The sequence below is a fragment of the Mirounga leonina genome, unplaced genomic scaffold (genome assembly GCF_011800145.1).
Source record: "Mirounga leonina isolate KUSES-001 unplaced genomic scaffold, KU_Mleo_1.0 Mir_488, whole genome shotgun sequence".
Lineage (NCBI taxonomy): Eukaryota > Metazoa > Chordata > Mammalia > Carnivora > Phocidae > Mirounga > Mirounga leonina.
In genome coordinates this window covers 10,326,655-10,349,160 of record NW_023270777.1, presented here as the reverse complement: position 1 = coordinate 10,349,160, position 22,506 = coordinate 10,326,655, and the positions used below count along the sequence as shown (strand labels likewise).

General features: G+C 40.3%; 1 protein-coding gene across 1 annotated transcript in view; it reads left to right on the top strand.

Moving 5' to 3' along the window:
• LOC117999910 (multidrug and toxin extrusion protein 2-like) overlaps positions 1 to 21,217 on the top strand; it is a 55,529-nt gene extending 34,312 nt beyond the window's left edge. The window contains exons 11-17 of the mRNA XM_034989310.1: positions 4,797 to 4,905; positions 5,696 to 5,771; positions 9,590 to 9,659; positions 10,694 to 10,826; positions 19,138 to 19,232; positions 20,196 to 20,250; positions 20,546 to 21,217. Coding sequence (XP_034845201.1) covers positions 4,797 to 4,905; positions 5,696 to 5,771; positions 9,590 to 9,659; positions 10,694 to 10,826; positions 19,138 to 19,232; positions 20,196 to 20,250; positions 20,546 to 20,775 — 768 coding nt within the window. The 3' untranslated portion in view covers positions 20,776 to 21,217. The remainder of the gene's footprint in view (positions 1 to 4,796; positions 4,906 to 5,695; positions 5,772 to 9,589; positions 9,660 to 10,693; positions 10,827 to 19,137; positions 19,233 to 20,195; positions 20,251 to 20,545) is intronic.
• The last annotated feature ends 1,289 nt before the right edge of the window (positions 21,218 to 22,506 follow it).

The window sequence follows — 22,506 nt, the reverse complement described above, 5'->3', positions numbered from 1 at the left end:
ATTTTTTAAAGGCTTTTCTGAAGAACAGTTAAAAATCCGATTTGCCTCGGTGTGATCAGCACCTGCATATAGCCCTGTTCACATCATTGCTTCACTGTGACTGGACTTGGCCTTGGTTTTCAGTTTTTCATGATCACCAGTATTGTTTCAGTGAATATCTTCCTAACACATAGAATTGTATCCTTGAGAATATAATCTCAAATGAAGAAAATTTTGTTAGAAATGAGTATTCCCCCCAAAAAAATCTTTGTTAATTGAACATACAAAAAATGGGTACTTTATTTTAATTTTTTCTAATTAGTGAGGTTGGCTATCTTTAAGTAGTTTTCTCTTAATTACCTGTTTATATCCTTTGCCTGTTTATAAGTTTGGACTCTAGTGAGGTTCTTTTTCTTATCAATTTATATGAACTCTTTATACTTGAAAATTATTTTATATTTATTTTAAAGACTTACTTATTTTAGAGAGCAAGTGAATGAGCGTGAGCAGGCGGGGGTGGGCAGAGGGAGAGGGAGAGAGAGTCTCAAGCAGACCCCCCACTGAGCATGGAACCTGACACAGACCTCCATCTCGGGACCCTGAGATCATGACCTGAGCTGAAATCAAGTCCGACACTCAACCGACTGAGGCACCCAGGCGCCCCTAGACTCGAAAGTTGTTTATATCAGTTGTATTTGTGGCAAATTCCTCTCACTGCCTTCCTTTAAATTTTTATGTATTCTTAATGTTTTATTATAAAAGCAATTCATACTAAGCAGCACATAGTATGCTCACATAGTTCAGGGGGTTACAAACAAAATAAATTTGCTTCCTCCTTTTGAGGCCGGTTCCCCAGAGCTGGCCACTTTGGAACCATTTCTGGTTTTAGTTCTGATGATTGACCCCAGAGCTTTATTCCTACATTTCTTACCACCTTTGACTTCCTGTTAGAGAGGATGAGGATTACCACTCACTTTCCACAACATCTCCCTCTACTTTGAGGTGGTGGTTATTTCTCCTTCTCTTGGTTGTTACTTTTGTGACCCGAAATAATAAAGGTAGACCTCTCTTCCTTGACCCATCAACTTTATAGACACTGCAACTTAATCTCTTTAAGTTAAAAGATGAACATTTCTTTACATCTCTCTTCTTAGTTGCCTCCCAGATCCCATAAGGTATTAATAACAGCCACATGCCATGGGACAGGCACCATTCTAAACACTTTACAAAGAGTAACTCACAGAATGCCATGTGAGGTACTTCCTGCTATTTCCCACCTACCTATGGACAGAGAAACTGGGACCCAGAGAAGGGAATTTGTCCAAGTTCAGGGAAGTAACTGCCTAAGATCTGATCCCAGAGGCCTCCCCTCAGAGTTCAAGTTCTTAATCATGGCATCATGCTGCCTTTCATGCAGCCTTTCAAGAGCTGAAATAACCTTTGAATTGTGTTCCGTCATCTCTTTCATGTTTTAGAACTTGTCTGAAAGTCTAGAAACCAGTAAGTAACATTTAGGATATTAGGATTGTTTGTATAGAATTATGTGCAGACCCAAGTGATAGTCTGCATTGGATGGGGACGAAATATCCCAGTAGACACCGAGACTTCCACTGGAAAGAGACTTTTACAAGTAAAAGGTGGTGTGTATTATTTTTTTCTTGCTTTCATCAGTTATCAAAATCATGTATTTTAGTTTGCTTCATATTTAGACTATGGCTTTTCTGTACAGCCTTTTTTTAAGTTTTGGAGGCCTTTTTCATAGGGTTTCTTTCTTGTTGACAGAGCGGCGTATACCCTCACCCTTCTACTGAGGTCACGCAGTGTTAGACCATTTCTTGAAGAGCTTAGGGCTCTTTGATTCCCTGCTTTAATTTGTGTCCCTGAGCTCTAGACTTCTTCCTGGGGTGCCCCACAGCTGTCATACCACAATTATTTTTCTTTTTTTAATTTTATTTATTTATTTATTTATTTATTTATTTATTTATTTATTTATTTATTTAAATACCACAGTTGTTTTTCACTGTCCTCATGAGTTAAGTCTACAGTTTCTTGGATCTCACTTCTACTTCATTATATTCATTTAAAAACATATTTGGATTATTGGGGCGCTTGAGTGGCTCAGTTGGTTAAGCATCCGACTCTTGATTTCAGCTAACATCATCATCTCAGGGTTGTGAGTTCAAACCCCACATTGGGCTCTGCACTGAATGTGGATCCTACTCAAGATTCTCTCTCTCTCCCTCTCCTAATGCCCCCCCCCACCCTCTTAAAAAAAATTTGGATTATTTAGTCAAAGAACTTTTTCCTAAGATTATATGGAAGGTAAACTGTGAGCCATGCACACTTGAAAGAGCCTTTATTTTGCCCATATACTTGCTCAGTAACTTGGCTGAGTATAGAATTGGAGGTTCAAAGCAGTCTTCCCTCAGAATTTTTAAGGCGTTATTGTATGTTCATCTGGCATTGAGTTACTCATGTGAAGTCTGATCTTAATCTGGTTCTTATTCCATTGTGACAACATGGTTTTTCTCTTTGAAAGTTCTAGCATTTATTTCTTTATCCATGTAGTTGTGAAATTTCTCAAGTGTGTTTTTCTGTGAAGGTTCTTCTTTGCTTACCCTGCTTATCAGCGTTTGGTATACCGTTTCTGACTCAAGACTTTTGTTTCTCTCAACTCTGAGAAGTTTTAAAAATACTATTCTTTCTCCCTTTCCTGTACCTCTTTTCTATTCTCTCTTTTTAATTTCCTATTAGGTGGCGGTTGACCTCCAGTACTGAACTTGTTTTTTTTTTCATCCAGTAAAAAAATTTCTGTCTTTTTGCTATTAAATCTTTTCACTTTTGTTTTTAATTTCCAAGAACCCCTTTCTTTTTCTCTTACAGGCCCTTCTTTATGGGAACCTGTTCTTGTTTTATGCTGCATTATCTGTTAAATGTCTTAGGGTACTAAGTGAACCTTCAAACGTTCTCTTCTGTGTTTTCTTTTTTTTTTTTAAAGATTTTATTTATTTATTTGACAGAGACACAGCGAGAGAGGGAACACAAGCAGGGGGAGTGGGAGAGGGAGAAGCAGGCTTCCTGCCGAGCAGGGTGCCGGATGCAGGGCTCGATCCTAGAACCCTGGGATCATGACCTGAGCCAAAGGCAACTGCTTAACGACTGAGCCACCCAAGCGCCCCTCTTCCATGCTTTCAATCACCTCATTGTTCCCTCTGAGCTCAGTTGGTCTTTTATTTATCTTCGTCTTTTTTGGGGATATGTTCTTTGGTTTTCCTCAAAGATCTGATGATATTTATTAGTCCCTTTGTACTTATGAGAGAATCAATACATTGATTTATAAATGGCTGGCATGGCTTTTCTGACCTTGTTATTTGGGAATTTTTCCCCAACAGACCTTTCTCCTAAGTGGGAAGGACCAGTAGGGAACCGAGTATAAAGGTGGTATCTATCAAGTGACATATTCATTTTAGGGTTTGTGGGCGAGGAACGGGGAGCAGGCAGCCTGACCTCCTCAGCCAACCACTGCTCCACCCCACTGTCCCCAAGACAAGAAGGGCTTGGTTCTGAGGTGCTCATACCACACAGGGAGCTCCCCCACTTTGCTTTTCTATTTTAGCCTAGTCTCTCTGTGTGAGGTGAGGCTGAGAGGGAGGTCCAGGTAGGCAGTGGGATCTGGCTGTGCTGTTTGTAGTGAGTCTGTCTGTCTGTCTGCCTGTCTCTCTCTCTCTATATATATAATTTTATTAATTTATTTTAAAATCTTTTTTTTTTTTTAAGGTTTTATTTATTTATCTGAGAGAGAGAATGGGAGACAGAGAGCATGAGAGGGGGAGGGTCAGAGGGAGAAGCAGACTCCCCGCCAAGCAGGGAGCCCGATGCGGGACTCGATCCAGGGACTCCAGGATCATGACCTGAGCCGAAGGCAGTCGCTTAACCAACTGAGCCACCCAGGCGCCCCTATTTATTTATTTTATTTATTTATTTATTTTTTTACCAATTCAGGCCAGTTATCAAAACAGTAACAAGTTAGAGGTCGTTGGGAAGATGCTGTTTCTAGTAGGAATGAGAAGTTCAAGCTGATGTATAAATTGTCAGCAGACATGACAGCTAAAACCAGAGTTTTCTGTAACAACCTGAACAGATCCCGAGGGCCACACTGTTTTACAGAATAATAAGAGGAGGTCAAAAGGATGACCCTGAAGGGTGAATAATGGTCTATTTGAGAAGCAAGGAAGCTTATAGCTTCAGATTTCCATAATGAATGATGAAAAATAAAATTTTGCTATTTTGAAGGGACGTAAGTCGGTGTCCTGGATTATTAGCTGTATGGGATATTGGACGTGATGGATTTAATGGAGTCCGATTCCATCGATGTTGATGGAGTTCCTATGGTGTGCCAGGCTTTGTTCTAAGTGCTTTTTCACAGGGTTCATTTAATTTTTACAGATTATTATTTATATACTTGTAATACATTAAATCTCTTGTAGAATGTAGCTAGGTTGAATTAAGTCTTGATGGTATGTGTTTAGCCAATAAAGGGGATGCTTTGTCTTCAAGTCCCGCTTCATTAAGGGATTCTGCCCTGATGTACTTGACACAGGGAGCAGTCAAGGCAGCCCCTAGATTTCTTCAGCAATGAAGAAATTGGGAGTCAGTGAGACTGAGCAGTTTGATTATGCTCACATGGCTCGGATGTGATAGAACCAGTTCTAGAACACAGATTACTGTCTCTAGGGTTCCCATGCGTTTGGACTCTGGGGCACTAATATTCTGTCAGGCTCTCTGACTTCTTATGATTTGTGATTGTTCATTCTCAGCTGCCCCTTGGCTTTGGTGTGGCGGCGAGTGTCCGCGTGGGCAATGCTCTGGGTGCAGGGAATGCTGAGCAGGCTCGGTACTCCAGCATCACTGTTCTCCTGTGTGCAGGTGAGTTCGAGCAGTTCCGCTCCCTGGCGCCTGTCCTGAGTTTTGTCTGTTAAGTTAAAATACACACATCAGAATTTCTCTAGGGAATTGATTTACCTGTATAAACTCAACTGAAGTATCCCTTAAGCTCTTTGCAGTTTATTCAGTTAAACAAAACTTCTCATTATGATTTTCTATCATTAGGTACCAATGACATAATGTTACACTTGGTACTGTTGAAAAATGTTCCAGTGGTTATCATCTGCAGGCTTATTTTCTGACCAAAGTCTCGGTGACTGCTTCTCCACGTTCCTGGATCCCTGCCTCCTCTAGCAGCTTTAATGTTGTGGAATCTGAGCAGTTAGAGAAGATTCTGATTGTATTGACATCTTACTGACATCTTTCCTATGAATCTGCCTTAGAAAAAGGAGTCAGAATCATATGATCATCTTTGCTCTCTTCATAGACAGTTAAGAAGAAACACTTTAAATTATCACATTTCTATTTTTTTTTAAAAGATTTTATTTATTTATTTGACAGATAGACAGACAGAAGAGCACAAGCAGAGGGAATGGCAGAGGGAGAGGGAGAAGCAGGCTCTGCACTGAGCCGGGAGCCCGATGCAGGACTTGATCCCAGGACTCTGGGATCATGAGCCGAAGGCAGATGCTTAACCATCTGAGCCACCTAGGCGCCCTAAATTATCACATTTCTTAACTCATTGACACACCTATCTCCTGAGGATCCAGCACTAGGATTTATTACACTTGGGAGAATTTTCATTTCCGGTTGCTTCTTCTGTATTTTCTAGGTGTTTGCGCACTCGTAGTGGGCATTTTAATCGCAGCTTTGAAAGATGTGGTTGCCTACATATTTACCAGTGACAGGTATGTACTCCTCTTTTTGAGAAATGTTTTCTGTTTCATGCTTGCTTGCTTTTTTTTTTTTTCAGTGTACTTTTCTGGTTCTAAGAGGTGAGTACTATTTTCCTTCGCAGGAAAATCCGCAGTGCAGCCAGGAATGAGAACCACAGTACTAAATTTGAATGAATTTGGGTGAAGGAAGCCCATGGTAACCATCCCCTTTCCTCCAATACCCAGTTTCTTTATTTATCAAACCTGAGTGGGGTTTCTCTTGTGCTCAATGCTGGTTTTGTTCAGAGAGACACAGAAAAAGCACATGGAATATCTTCATCCCCAGAAAGGCACCTCCCAGTGCACAGCACATGGACTCCCTGCACGCCTGAATCAAAAAGGCAGAATTTGTATAGATCACTAACTCAATCTTAGGTTGAATTGTACCATGTTTTCTGTAATTATGTGTTTGCACAATTATCTTGATATAATGAAGTATCTTTTGAATAAACCAGATCCTCTTTATGAAAAAGCTTCAGTAATTTGCACTGGTTGCCTCAGATTACTCCTCTGAAGAAATTCATATATTTTTTTAAGATTTTATTTCTTTGATAGAGCGAGAGAGCACAGCAGGGGTAACAGCAGAGGGAGAGGGAGAAACAGGCTCCCCACCAAGCAGGGAACCGGATGTGGGGCTCAATCCCAGGACCCTGAGATCATGACCTGAGCCGAAGGCAGACACCTAACCATCTGAGCCACCCAGGTGCCCCGAAATTCAGTTTTATTACTGAATAATACTTTTGACAAACATCTCTCAGAGATCAGCACTAGCACAGGGCAAGTTTGAGTCAGATGAAATAAAGACAGCCTTTCAAGTGGAGTCTTCTAAGGAACAACCAGACAGGTGGTCTATCTGCAAAATAATAACTGTTCTTTGGGAATGAAGCTTTGAAAAAGTTCAACTCATTCTTCCTCCTCCAGTCTTGGAAATATGGGCTGTTATTTTTCAAGGTTACAGCTGAGCTGGGAGCAGGGGATGGTACTAAGGTCAGTTGAAACACCACAAAGCTCCTCATTATTACCAAGATGCATCAACTTTTCTTGAAGAAACACTCCCCAGGTCACTGTAAGCCTTTGGTTAATTTCCAGAGTTCTGAAAAAATTGATTCTGACAATATTTGTCCGTTTCTGACATTTTATCTTTTACCTGTGCATGGGCCATACTTTCCTCTTTCCTTGAATGCTTGTGATTTTTTTGTTGAAATTACCTTTTGAATATTGTAATGAGATAACTCTGGAACTCAGATTCTCTTTCCTTGGGTACTGCTGTTCTTGCTTGTTCTCGTTGCTGTTCTGCGGTTGTCCATTTGTTTAGTGATTTTCCAAACCACTTTTTACAAAGACTGTTTTCCCTGTCATGCGTGGTGTCTCTTATTTCCTTAGTCAGCCAGTGGCCTGACAGATTTCCTTAAATGTCTTGATCCAATAAGAAAAGAAATATTTTTAATTTTTAATTTTAATTTTAATTTTTTTTTAAAGATTTTACTTATTTACCTGACAGAGACCGCGAGAGAGGGAATGCAAGCAACAGGCAGAGGGAGAGGGAGAAGCAGGCTTCCCCCCGAGCAGGGAGCCCGATGTGGGGCTCAATCCCAGGACCCTGGGATCATGACCTCAGCCGAAGGCAGACGCTTAACGACTGACCTACCCAGGTGCCCCAAAAAGAAATATTTTTTAGAAGTTCTGTCTCTTTAAGTTATTTGCCAGGCACTGCATGGGAAGGCACTTCAGCCCAAAAGGGTTGAGACAGTGGGCAGCCTTTATCCCTATCCCTTAGTGAACTGCCAAGGAGAGCAAAACATGCAGCTCTGATTTTTGGAGGAAGCGATCCTTATTGTCCAACATGCAACCAGTAAGCCCCATCAGGAATGCAGGCAGCCGTCCCTGCAGCTGCCTGTCCTGGGACCAGGGGATGGGAAATGGTAGCTGCTCTGCAAAACACCAAAATTCATGCATACTTACTCGCCTCTTGCTTCACCAGGCGCTCTTGCTGCAAGTTTTCAGCTGGACTCCAGAGTTCTGAAAATGGTTGATTTTGACCTTTCCTGCCAGTTCAAGAATTGTTTTGGTAAAAGGATTGATTCTTGGAGCTTCCTAGTCCACCAGATACAGACTTTTCATACTAATCTGACTCTTACTCTTTTTTTTTTTAAAGATTTTATTTATTTTTCAACAGAGAGAGACAGCAAGAGAGGGAACACAAGCAGGGGGAGTGGGAGAGGGAGAAGCAGGCTTTCTGCCGAGCAGGGAGCCCGATGTGGGGCTCGATCCCAGGACCCTGGGATCATGACCCGAGCTGAAGGCAGACGCTTAACGACTGAGCCACCCAGGCGCCCCTGACTCTTACTCTTTTGAAGGAAAAATTTTTTTTCTGGATTTCTTTCAGATATTCTTTTTGTCCTTGGATGGGCTTAGGTATAGGTGAGTCTTTTTTCTTTTATTCAGTGTGGCACTTGACAGACTTTCAGTCTGAAGCACTGGATTTTTCTTTAGTTCTGGGTAATTTATATAAATGGTAGGACTTACGGATTAATCCAGATTGTCTCTTTCCTCTCATTTTCTGTCTCTGTGTTTCGGCATATTTCCTCAGCTTTGTCTTTCAAATTGAAATTTAGGGTTTTGCCAAGTCTATTTCCTTATCTGGTCCTTAAATAGGAAATTTTATTTTAGTGTTCATCTTTTTCGTTTCATTTTTTTTTCCATCTGCTTCTTTTTCCTTGCGTTCTGTGTTTGCTTAGAGAAATGTCAGCTCTGTGTGTCAACTATTCTGCACCCTCATTTTGGTCTTTCTTTTTTTTGTGCTGTGGGTTTTCTTCAGTGGCTGGCGAACACTGGGTTAATGTCCGTTTGAATGAAATACCACGTTGTCGTTTTGATTAGTAGAGAATAGTGTACAGAGTAGGTCACTTTACAGTCCTATGTCTATGCCAAAGAGGTGACTCCTGGTGAGAGGGCTGACCCCAGGCTGTAGTGGTGGTCCCTGTCGACCAGCAGTCTTCCCATTTAGGCTGAATGGTAGGGAAGCAGGACAACTTCCTTCAGGGAGCATATGATAGCCTGTCTCATGTCTTCACAACCACATTGGCTCCATCACGCAGGACCTTAGTCACCTCCAGCTCTGCTGTGTCTCTCTCCAAAATCCTAGGACCTCCGCTGTAGTCCCTCCCCAGGTAGATCTCCCACCATAATCAGAGTTCAGAGGATCCATGAATGTTTCCTGTATGAACACTGACTTTCAACTCCAGTTTTGAGGAAGACTCCCATTTACAGGGGATTACCATACACAGGTTGAAACCTTTTTTTCCAACCTGCACATTTTTATACTCATAAACAAAACTTCAACAGTTATCCTCCATAGCGGCAGCCTAAACCGTGTCCCTTTTACCCCAAATTCTAACTAACAGAACTTAAATTAGTGAGGCTTTATTGTGTACTCATTTTGTCAAATAGAAAAGTAGTGTTTTCGGGGCGCCTGGGTGGCTCAGTCGTTAAGCGTCTGCCTTCGGCTCAGGTCATGATTCCAGGGTCCTGGGATCGAGCCCCGCATCAGGCTCTCTGCTCGGCGGGAAGCCTGCTTCACCCTCTTCCATTCCCCCCTGCTTGTGTTCCCTCTCTCGCTGTCTCTCTCTCTGTCAAAATAAATAAATAAAATCTTAAAAAAAAAAAAAAGAAAAGTAGTGTTTTCGCCGAATTACCTGATCAATTTCTTAGGTTTGTCAGAGCCATAGTTAATTAGTGCTCCATTTATATGTGATTTTTGAGTCGCTGACTACTTTCTTTTCCTCCAACAGAGATATTATTTACCTTGTGAGCCAAGTGATGCCTATTTTTGCTCCCTTTCATCTATTTGATGCACTTGCGGTGAGTATTTGGAGTGATTTTACTCTGTCTAATATACATGGCAAAATTTGTGTTTCTCACTTTTGAATTAAACGTCTGTGATTTCATCTTTGAGAAGAGAGAGCTCTTGCTTCAGGCATTCTTAGCCATTTGTGGAAAAGATAGGTTACGGTAGAGTATAGCATCTCAAGGTGGAAGAAACCAGAGTCATCCAACCTCCTCCTCTTTTTCTGGGGCCTGAATGCCCTGTGTGACATCCTAACCAAGTGATCAGGTGATCTCTGCTGCATCGTCCAAGGCAGGCCAGGCCACCTTTGAGTTAACTCTGACCACTAAAAAGTCTTTCCCTAGGCTGATTTTCTCTAGATTTGTAGGTATTTGAAAACCCTTTTTCTGTACCCTGGAATGATGCCTTGAGGCTTATTCCCAATTTCAGCAATTAATCCTCATGAGATGATTTCTAGTGCATTTGCCATCTTGCTTTCTCCCCCCAAGGAATTTCTTCTGTTTGTTAACGTCACTCTGAAGATGTGGTACCCAATTGAACACTGGCTGTGTTAAGAATAATATGGAAGAAAACAAGACAATCGTTGCCACTCTGGTTCTGGGCATTTTTGAAGCTTTTACATGTGCTTTTACAAAATATTTTTTAAAGATTTATTTATTTTGGTAGGGAGGGGCAGAGGGAGGAGGAGAGAGAAACTTAAGCAGACTCTGCACTGAGTGTGGATCCTGACACAGGGCTCGATCCCACAACCCTGAGATTATGACCTGAGCCCAAATAAGAGTCTGACGCTTAACCTACTGAGCCACCCAGCCTCCCGACAAAATATTTTTAAATAGAGATTTAAATAATGTTACCTGATGGCTTTCTGATGAAAGCTGTTAATGTAACCTTAGAAGCAAAACATTTTTCTTTATCTCTTACGTAATGTGTAGTTCTCGTTTTGAGACCTGACCGTATCCAGACTTGTGATGTGTTAACGTAGTATTCCAAACCTGATGTGATGACGGGTAAATGATTGCAGTGTTGGTTTTGGTATTCCTCTCTTTAGGGCACCTGCGGGGGCGTCCTTCGAGGTACAGGAAAACAAAAGATTGGTGCTATCTTGAATGCCATTGGTTATTATGTTTTTGGTTTTCCCATTGGAGTATCTCTGATGTTTGCTGCTAAACTTGGGATAATAGGTATGTTTCTGATTCTTCTGTGATCAACCTCAAATCTCATCTGTCTTATTAAGATAAACTACTTGAGATATAAAGCAGTTGACTGGAAAGTAACCCCTGTGGCATCATTTTCTCCTGAAACAGTTACTCCCTGCGTCCTCTGTACAACAACACTGGAAATGTGGTCTTGAACGAAATAGACATGATCTGGGCCCTCAGGATGAGGCCAGGCTTAATTAATTACTCAGTAATTCCATTTGGGTTCAGTACTGCAAGAGAGAAGAACTTGGTCCTGTGAGCACCCATCGTGGGTTGGAGGACGGAGTTGCCAGAACTGGCTTGCCCTAAAGTAGTCGTGCATTAGCCTCAGACCTGCAACATGATGAATTACCTAGGTGACGTGAACACCACTTACTGAAAAACTATTCTTTGCCCACTGAATGATCTTGGCATACTTGTTGAAAATTAGTCGGCTGTAGATATATGAGTTTATTTCTGGACTCTTTCTTCTACTCTGTTAGTCTCTATGTCTGGCTCATACCAGGACCACTCTGTTTTGATTACTGTAGCTGTGTAATAAGTTTGAGATCAGGAAGTGTAAGCCTTCCAGCCTTGCTCTTTTTAAATTTTGTTTTGGCTATTTGAGGATCCTTGGAATTCCATATGAATTTGAGGGTCAAGTTTTCCATTTTTGAAAAAAAACCCAAAAACCATTAGAATTTTTATCTGCATTGAATCTGTAAACTGCTTTGGAGAGAATATTGGAATCTTAACAATAATAAGTCTTCCAGTCCATGAACACAGGATCTCTTTCCATGTATTTGGGTCTTTAATTTCTTACAGCCAATGTTTTGTAATTTTCAGTGTTTTTTCACTTCCTTGGTTAAGTTTATTTATTTTATTATTTTTTAAAGATTTTATTTATTTATTTGACAGAGAGAGACACAGTGAGAGAGAGAACACAAGCAGGGGGAGTGGGAGAGGGAGAAGCAGGCCTCCTGTTGAGCAGGGAGCCTGATGCGGGGCTCGATCCCAGGACCCTGGGACCATGACCTGAGCCGAAGGCAGACGCTTAACGACTGAGCCACCCAGGTGCCCCCCTTGGTTAAATTTGTTCCTAGATATTTTATTCTTTTGGATACAATTGTGTATAGAATTATTTTCTTAATTTCCTTTTCAGATTGTTCCTTCATGGTATATTAAAACAGCTGATTTTGTGTGTTAAATCTAAGTTTACAAATTTATTAGCTGTAGTATTTTTTTTTAAAGATTTTATTTATTTTTTGACAGACAGCGAGAGAGGGAACATAAGCAGGGGGAGTGGGAGAGGGAGAAGCAGGCTTCCCACGGAGCAGGGAGCCCGATGTGGGGCTCGATCCCAGGACCCTGGGATCATGACCTGAGCCGAAGGCAGACGCTTAACGACTGAGCCACCCAGGCGCCCCTAGCTGTAGTATTTTTTATGTGTGGATTTTTAAAAAGATTTTCTATATATAGGATCATGTCATATGTAAATAGAAATAATTTTACTCCATTTCTAATTTTTTTAATTCCATTTTTTTATCAAGATAAGTGTATTCTTTAATCCCCATCACCTATTTCCCTCTTTCCCCCCAACTTCCCTGCCTCAGTTTGTTCTCTGTAGTTAAGAGTCTGTTTCTTAGTTTGTCTCTCTTTTTTTTCCTTTGCTCATTTGTTTTGTTTCTTAAGTTCCACATGAGTGAGATCATATGGTATTTGTCTTTCTTTGGCTGACGTATCTTGCTTTGCATTATACTCTCTAGCTCTATCCATGCTGTTGCAAATGGCAAGATTTCATTCTTTTTAATGCCTGAATAATAATTCATTGTATATATATACCACGTTTTCTTTATCCATTCATCTATTGATGGACACTGGGTTGCTTCTGTATCTTGGTTATTATAAACAATGCTGTAATATAGGGTTATATATATCTTTTTGAAATAGTGTTTTCATTTTCTTTGGGTAAATACCCAGAAGCAGGGTTGTTGGATCATATGGTAGTTTTACTTTTATTTCTTCGAGGAACCTTCATTCTGTTTCCCTAAGTACCTGCACAAATTCACATTCCCACCAACAGTGTATGAGGTTCCCTTTTCTTTTCTTTTCTTTTTTTTTTTTTTAAGATTTTTATTTATTTGAGACAGAGCGAGAGTGAGAGAGCATGAGTAGGGGAAGGGGCAGAGGGAGAGGGAGAAGCAGATACCTCCCTAAGCAGAAAGCCCAATGTGGGGCTCTATCCTGGACCCTGGGATCGCAATCTGAGCCAAAAGCAGATACTTAACTGACTGAGCCACCCAGGTGCCCTGAGGTTCTCTTTTCTTCGTAGCCTTGCCAACACTTTCTATTTCTTGTCTCCTTTGTACTAGCCATTCTGACTGGTGTGAGGTGATATCTGATAGTTTGGATTTGCATTTCCCTGTTGATTAGTGATAATTTCATGTGTATGTTGGCCATCTGTATGTCTTTGGAAAAAAATATCTATTCAGGTTCTCTGACCATTTTTTAATCAGATTGCTTTTTGGTGTTGAGTTATATAACTTTTTTATAGATACTTTGGGTATTAATCCCTTAACAGATACATCACTTGCAAATATCTTCTCCTATTCAGTAGATTGCCTTTTTGGTTTTTTGATGGTTTCCTTTGCTGTGTGAAAACTTCTTATTTTGGTGTAGTCCCAGTAGTTTTTTGTTTTCGTTTTTGTTTTCCTTGCCTGAGGAGATATGTCCATAAATATGTCTAAGAGATTACTGTTTATATTTTCTTTTGGGAGTTTTATGGTTTGGGGCCTCACATTTAGGCCTTTACTCCATTTAAAGTTAATATTTATGTATGGTATAAAAAGTGGTCTAGTTTCATTCTTTTTCATGTAGCTATCCAGTTTCCCCAAAACCATTTATTAAAAAGACTCTTCTCTTGCCTTCCTTTCCAATTTTAATGCCTTTTATTTCTTTTTCTTGCCTTATTATTATGGCAAGAACTTCTACAATCGGGTTTTAACATTTTCCTGTATTCTTCTACAGTACTTTTATTTTTAAGTTTAGAAAATGTAAAAACTGAAATTCACATGATGTAAGATAATATTCATAAAGAGCTTTTATCAGAAATATGGTAACATTTTATGTATGTTATAAAGTTTATGATGCCCACATAAGATGATCTCCCACTAGTTCCACCTTAAATATGAAGAAGCTAAACCCTGAAGAGGTTAAGTAATTTTTCCCACAGATAGCAAGTGATGAAACAGGATTTGAACCCAGATAGTTTGCCTCCAAAGTCATACTACTGTTGTGTGCACATTATATCCATCTCTTTGACTTTCATAATTCCCTCATTCATTCAACAAAGGTTTGTCTGTGTATCTCAGGCCCTGTAGTATGTTAGAATCTGGGAATATAAAGATAAACAAGATCCCTGTCTTTTGTGAGTTCATAGTACCAGCTCTTAGCATTTATTCCTCTTATGTTCTTTGGCAATTTTTCTACTTTATGCTCTTTGAATGTAGTCCTTCACCAAGGCCCAGGAGATGATCCTTTGCTTCTCTTGTTCTGCATTCTCTTCCTCAAAAGCCTCAGGGCCTCACCTCAGTCTTTGGTGCCTGTGGCTCTTGAATCTCCATCTCTGGGCCTGACTTCATGCCTGAGGTCCTGCTCTGTGTATTTCAGCTGCCCCACGTATTCACGGTGGTCCTGCCAACATCTCTGACTCCTGGCCCCCTTTCTGATCTAGTCTTCCAGGCTCAAGAACTCTGCCCCAATGATGCTGCCAAGTCCTACCAGTTCTGCCTCTATAATCTTTCATATCTTCGAGGGATTTATCCCTATTTCAGAGAGGAAGAGTTGAGGATTAATAATGGGTATGGCATTTATCTTAGCGTTTATTATCTCTGGTAAACTATGTACCTAACTAAGATATTTATTACTCTCATGAAGGTGTTACCATTCAGCATGTGTTTTCCTGCAGAGCAAGCAAATGAAGAGGTACGTGGGGCCACTTCTGTTTCTCAGACATCTTCTTTCTTTCTCAGGGAAATTCTTCTCTCCTGGGTTTATTTTTTGTTTATTTATTTATTTTTAAAGATTTATTTATTTATTTATTTATTTATTTGACAGAGAGAGACAGTGAGAGAGGGAACACAGCAGGGGAAGCTGGAGAGGGAGAAGCAGGCTCCCCACTGAGCAGGGATCCCCACGTGGCAGGGGATTCTCCTTCTCCCTCCTCTCTGCAGCTCCCTCTGCTGTTCCCCTGCTTGTGTTCTCTCCCTCTGTGTCTTGTCGACAGGACCCTGGGATCATGACCTCAGCCGAAGGCAGACACTTAACGACTGAGCCACCCAGGCGCCCCTCTCTCCTGGGTTTAATCTCAAAATAGTACCTGTAGATTTCTGTCTGTAGGGAATAAATCCATTCACGTCAAAAGATGACAGAGCCAACTCTGAAATCCAGCCACCAGTTAGTCCCAGACCTGGAGGCCGTTTGTGTTTCCATGAAATGGGTGTATCTCTGATAGTTGTTTATGTTCATTTTGGAAATGTTAGCTTCTGTTCAGGCATTTTTAAAAATCCTTTTCCTCAAAAGCTTTTACACATTTCTTGTTAATTTTAGCCTGAGACGTTTATCCTTTAGTTGCCATTGTAAATGAAGTTTTTCCCTTCCAATATATAATCTAAGTGGTTGTTGTTTATGTGTAGGAGGGCTGTTAGTTACTATATGTGAATTTTCTATCTTGTTAACTTTGGAATTCCTCTTGACTGCAGTAGTTTTCCATTCGTTCTCATGGCTTTTCCAGGTATAGAGTCATATCATCTACAAATAATTTTATATTGTCTTTACCAGATTTGATACCACTGATTTTTTTCTTTCTTTTTCTTAATGCCTCTAGTAATATAATAAATTGTTGCAGTATTTGTGGAAATGCTTGTCTTGTTCAGGATTTTATAGATAATGCTTCTAGTGTTTCTATAATAAATATCATGCAGGATTTTGGGCTAACACACACACACATGCAAGCACACATAAGTAAGCGTATACGTACTTGCTTTTTAAATCATGTAGAAGTATTCATTCAGTCTGTTTTATTGAATATTTCCAACCAGAATGGTTGGGTATTTTGTCAAAAAGAATTACATATCATATGTAAATAAGAATAATTTTACTTCTTCCTTTCCAATTTTTATGCCTTTTATTTCTTTTCTTGCCTATTGTTCTGGCAAGAATTCTACAATAGGATTTTAACATTATTTTTATATTCGTCTACTTTATTTTTACTTTTGTTTAAAAAAGTAACTTTTTAGTGTCTATGGAAATGATCCTATGGTTTTTCTCCTTAAATATATTATGATGATAAATGATATTAATTGGTTTCCTCATATTGAACAATCCTGGTTATTATGTGCTGTTCTTTTATTGAGCTGCCAGATTCTATTAATATCTTATTTAAGGATTTTTTTGCAATGATATAAGTAAGATTGGTCTGTAGTTTTATTTTTTGTGTAATCTTTCTTAGGTTTTGATATTAATTAGTGTTATACTCCTTTCATAAAAGGAATTAAATTTCTTCCCTTTCTGTATGCCCTGGAACAATTTACATAGTATAGGAACAATTTGCTTTAGAAAGGTTTGAAACTTTTGTGACCTCATGTTTTGGAGGGGTTTATCCATTTTATAGCTTTCTCAATTTTATCTCTGAAAAATCAGTCTGTTTAGACCTTTTTCTTTTGGGGGGGTCACTTTAGCAAATCACTATATTTTTTTTTAGAAAATTATCCATCATCAAGATCCTAAATGTACACAATTGTGCAGAATAATCTATCATGTGCTTTGGGGGTAAGTTGTTAAACATGTGTTCTGCATCTGTATCCACATCTGTATTTTCTATAGACTTCAGTAACAGTGAATTTTTTTTTCTTTTTAGTGAAAAAAATAGTCTCTAATTAGAGGACTGACGAAATGCTGTAGTATGTATTCAAATAGGTTCTTTAGTTCTGTATCCAATCAGTACATTTTTTCCATGTAAAAATTTTGAATCTGCCCCAGTTCTCTGTGACATTTTAACCTTGCAGCTGTCCTAAGATCCTCCCTATGTCCACACAAACAGGTGCTTAGTGTCTTATCTTGACTTTTTTGGAAATGTTACTTGGTGGCTTAATGAATAACTCTTCAATGTCATCTCTCTTTTTAATGACGTGTACAGCCAGGGGGCCTTTGCGGTAGCTGATTAATGTCAAGCTGGGCTTCATCATTCTCTCTTTGGGACACACAGCTGCCAAATATTTATTACTGTCTCACAGGGCTACCAAACACTGGCCCTAAACATGGGGGAAGTACCGTTTACTTAAACAGCAAGAGCCCCTGTCCTTAATAAGCTGCTAGAGTTTTACAATTCAACTTTACTTAAAAAAACAAAACGCAAAACCCTCTCTCTTAATTAGAATCTAATGCTTCTTTAGAATAAGCAGATCTCCCTCTCTTTGTTCACTAAGGGGCTTTTTACTCTTGTACTTAGTAGGTGCTCAGATTTGTTAAAAAGTACTTTTTTTTTTTTTTTAAAGATTTTATCTATTTATTTGACAGAGAGAGAGAGACAGCTAGAGAAGGGAACACAAGCAGGGGGAGTGGGAGAGGGAGAAGCAGGCTTCCTGCTGAGCAGGGAGCCCGATGCGGGGCTCGATCCCGGGACCCTGGGATCATGACCTGAGCCGAAGGCAGATGTTTAACGACTGAGCCACCCAGGCGCCCCTAAAAAGTACTTTTAAATTATTAAAATTTTACTTGAACAGTATGGAAATTTTGGGAAATGCTTAAAATATACGGAAAATTAAATTACCTTTAATTATACTGCTGAGCTGTAACAGCAGAGGCATTCAGTGTATTTTATTCCAGTATTTTTTCTGTCATTCACAGATGTAGGGTTACATTGAATATGTAATTTCCTCCTATCCCATGTTAAAGACATGGTTTTTGGTACCTCTATAATATTTCCTTGTATCATTTTTAATGCTTCCCTGATAGTGGACATTTAAATTGCTTCTCTTTGTTTATTTATTTTTTAAGATTTTATTTATTTATTTGACAGAGAGAACACAAGGAGGGGAACAGCAGAGGGAGCTGCAGAGAGAGAGGGAGAAGCAGGCTCCCAAGGCACATCGGGCTCCCTGCTTGGTGGGAAGCCTGCTTCTCCCTCTCCAGCTCCCCCTGCTTTGTGTTCCCTCTCTCTCTCTCTGTCAAATAAATAAATAAAATCTTTAAAAATTTTTAAAAAAATAAGTAAATAAACTGCTTCTCTTTATAAATAAGATTGTAATGTGCATCCTAGGTGTATGAATTACTAACATCCCTGAGTCTTTCCTCAGGACGGATTCCTAGGAATAGGATCAGTCCCTCAAAGGGATGTCAATCCACCTACTTCTCAACTGAAGAGAAGTTTTGTTGAATTCTCAGGAGTTTGGTTAAATTCCAGGTTTTGTTTCATTACCAGGAGTCCACAGAGGACCAGCCTCCGTTGGGCCTTTGCCAGTGTGGGGCCCCACATGTGTAATGAATGAAGGGACTAATTCTGACTCTATGCCATATTCCATCCCTAACCAAAACAGCCTGCTCTGTAGCGAAATTGTTGATATACGAGTGGATATTTTTATATCCACTTTGGTATATAATGGATATTTTAGTTTAAATAGTTTCTTCTCATAAGTGGATAGGCATTGTTTATATCTTTTTTTTTTTTTTTAATGGATCCATTCATATTCTCAGTAAACTTTTCCACACCGCAGTTGGTTTCCCCTGGGCCTGGGCCTGCTCTTTCCTCTGCCTGCAGGGCCTGTCCTGTAGCTGTCACAGCTGCCCCTCCCCTCCCCCACGGGAGAGAGCCACCTGCGGACTCGGGGCCATAGGTCACTATGACGGTGCTCTGCTCGGTGTCTTCCGTGGCCCTCCTCACCCTTCCAGCTAGCACGTTTGCTGTTCGTCTCCCCCAGTAGCATGTAAGCTCCAGGAGGGCCCTGATCTTGGCAGCCTGTTCAATTCTGTGTTTCCAGCCCTTACAACAAGACCTGCCACAAACAAAGCCAGGACATATTTGTTTAATCAACATACAAGCAGCGAACGGTTCTGTGGTGTTTTCACTGCTTATTGGCAGAGTGATTTCCACTGATGGATCGGTGGTAAGCTTGAGTCTACTCCCGGTCCATGCTTATGTAAATTTCTAAGGAAGTTATTTTAACTCTGTGGACACAGTAATTTTGGAAGAATGTTAATGATGACGGGAAAATAACTGAAGAACATCTAAGCCAAGGTTCTCATCCTGTATCCCTAGGTCTCTGGTCTGGATTGATCATCTGTGTTTTCTTTCAAGCCCTTTTCTATTTGGTGCTCATCTGGAGGACAAACTGGAAGAGAGTTGCAGAGCAGGTAACAGCGCGTCCTTCTGGAAGCGTGGCTCTTTCTTGGCCCCGTAGCTGTAAGGAATCTTCGAGGGTCAAAATGCTAAGAATGCCACTGGCAGCATGACTTGCTTCGATTCATGGAAAAGCGTCTAATATGAGAGTTAGGGGGCAGAAGGACATCATGTTTCAGCGCGTTTTCTTCCTCGTACAGTTCAGTGTCTACTCACAAGGGCTTAACAATTATACTGATTTATCTGTTTTTAGGCCTCTTTTTAGAAACATTTTTGGTCCATGTTTTCCTAAAAAGCAGTCTGCTAAGTATCTATGATCAGTGAGGAGTGCTTGGGGGCAGAACCATAACCTACGGGTGGAGGAACGGGATCCTGACTGTGTGGGCATCTCTCTGTGCGAATTGTGAGCTGTGTTTATTTGTCGAAATGAGATGGATGGGAGGTTGGAGTAGGGGACGTGTTACTGATGGGGAGGGGGGATGAGTTTAGTGCACAAAGCATCCCTGCTTCAGTTTTGTCCCCTCCACCCTTCCAGGTCTCACATGCCTTTGGTTTTCCTAATTGTGTTGTATGGTGTCTTTCCTATCTTAGTGTGATCTATGGAGGGAGTGAATTGTACAGGACATTCAGTTGGGCCATACATAAACCATCCTTTATATGATAACAGCATTTGTCTTTAGACTTTATTCCTTATATCAGTGCTTAGAAACACTGAAATGCACAGTGTAAGAAAAATAATGTTAAATTTGCAACTATAGGCACAAGTTGCTTTTTTTTTTTTACGTTATTATGGTGATCTGAGCACTGGGGAGAATAGTGGTTGTCCAGTGTTATGTTCTATGGTCATTGGCCAGAGAGGACTGTGCTAGATGTTAGAGCGCTTTAGGGGTGGTTTCATCAGTAGCTCAGGTGAAATTTTAACAAGAGAATACTCGCCTAACTTACACTTCATTTACTTCTGTGACACTTATTCTCAGGCACAGGTCCGAGCTGGGCTGAAGGGGATCAAAGAGACCACACCATCACCAGCAGGTAACAGACAACACGGTCTAGGGCCCTTGATCTGCCTCATGAGGCCAAAACTTAATGTAGCCAGAGTTACTTAGTTTATGAGATCCTGCTCTCTTGCATAATAAATCTTGTCTCTGCTTAATAATTGGGCGACCAACTCTGGGTTCTCCTGTGAAATGTTCTTAATGTAATTTCACATATACCAATCAGTAATTGATGGTCATTGTCTACAGCGTATTCTTATGTAACTTTCCATAATATCCCTTTGTTGAACCCTGTACATAAGTGTATATACTCCACTGTTGTCTGCAATCAGATCTACCCGTCTTGGAGAAAGAAGTAACCGATGGAGTGGTTTTGCCTGATATCATCACACCCGAGAGCCAGACCCTCCAACTAATGGTACTAGAAGAAAGCAACCAGTATGCTGTGTCCACCATCGGGGGTGTTTTGACAGTGAGCCAGTTGATTTTCTATCGTGGAATAGCTCTAGCTGTTGCCATTGTTACTCTTTTAGCAGGCATTTTAATAAGGGTTTTTCAATGACCGTGGCTAAAATAGAAGGATTATCACCAGCCCACAAACTAGACGGGATCATTATTATTGATCTGTGAAGTGTGGGAGGTGACCTGGTCACATGGACAGTGGTGTCTTGCTCCCCGCTGTGGGTGGAAAGGATATCAATGCTGTCTTCTTAGTTATCCCGAGAGTCTGCACTATCCTCATGGAGATCAAGAAAGGAGGTAGACTTCTGAGTTTCTCCCAAACGTTAATTCTATCATGGTTTGTAAATCTGTCAATTTGATTTTCCCTGCTGGAAGTGTTCTGCAGTCTTATGTTGAGTATCTTCCCTCTTGCAGGAAAGTTCATTGCCCTCTAAAACTGGTTGCTGATCCAGCTTTGTTTGTATTTCTCTGTTAATGTATTTACTCTTATCAGTGGGTGTGTATTAAGTGCCTGTTGAAGTCTTATCTCAGGTATTGTATAAGCTTTTATAAAATAAACACCTTAAAATTGAAAATGCGTGCTAATAATATTTGAGGCTATAAAATCTATCGAAATGCTAACTTTTCGTTTGGGGCCTTTGAACACATTTTTGTGGCAACTTACATATTAAAAATCCAATCTGTGTTCTCTTCTGCCGCTCAGCTCCCCAAATGCTGCCCCTCCCAGCAGATTTTTAAAGCCTTTATGGGGAGTTTGATCAACCCAAATAGAAAATACTAAAAATAAGTACTAAAATTGGGGATTCCCTCCACAAAGCCCACCAAGTGACCAGTGTCCCCATTGGCTTTTCATCTCTTTCTCTGAAATGGGAACAAGGAGCCTAGGATTACCAGACAGCTGTGAAAACCAGTTATACAAGAAAGCAACTGAAAAGAAACTGGGACTTCACAGGGAAAGGAAAAGGATAACCCCAAATATTGCAACCATGATCTAGAACAGGATGCTCTAGAATAAAACATGCAGGAAAACTTTTGAGCTTAAATTCACATAACATAAAATTAATCAGTTAAAGTGTATAATTCAGTGGCATTTTGTACATCTAGTACACTTGTGATTTGCTGGGTTTTTTTAACTATTATACATCTGAGTGGGTATGAAGTGTCTCACTGTGGTGTTAATTTCCATTTCTTTTCTTTTTTTTTTTTGTAAAGGTTTTATTTATTTGAGAGAGAGCACAAGCAGGGGGAAGGACAAAGGGAGAGGGAGAGGCAGACTCCCTGCTGAGCAGGAAGCCAGCCGTGGGGCTCAATCCCAGGACCCTGGGATCATGACCTGAACCAAAGACAGTTACATTACTGAGCCACCGCCACCCAGGCACCCAGAAAGTTTCTAATTTTGATGAAGCCCAGTTCATCTGTTTTTTCTTTTGTTGCTTCTGCTTTTGTCATCATATCTTAGGAATCCGTTGCCACATGATAAGAAAAAAAATTTTAAGTACTCTTGGAATCTAAAAAGTATTATGGAAGAATTTAAAAACAAAAGAGAAGACTGTGTTTCCAGTGTGACATGTCAGGAGGTTGGAGGTCATCAAGAATTCTCAATCAGGAATTCTAGAACTTACTTTTACTCTGTCACCTGTGACACCAAATGTGTGTGGTTTTTCTACACCAACAACCAGTTCTCCAAATCTCCCAACACCAACTAGAGGTCTGATGATTCCATTTAATTCTGACACTAAGTACCCAGAGTCCGTGTCAGACCCCATAAGTTAAGGGCTCGGACCCACGAGACTGACCCCCCAACTTCAGAAGCCAATTGCAAGTCCAGGCC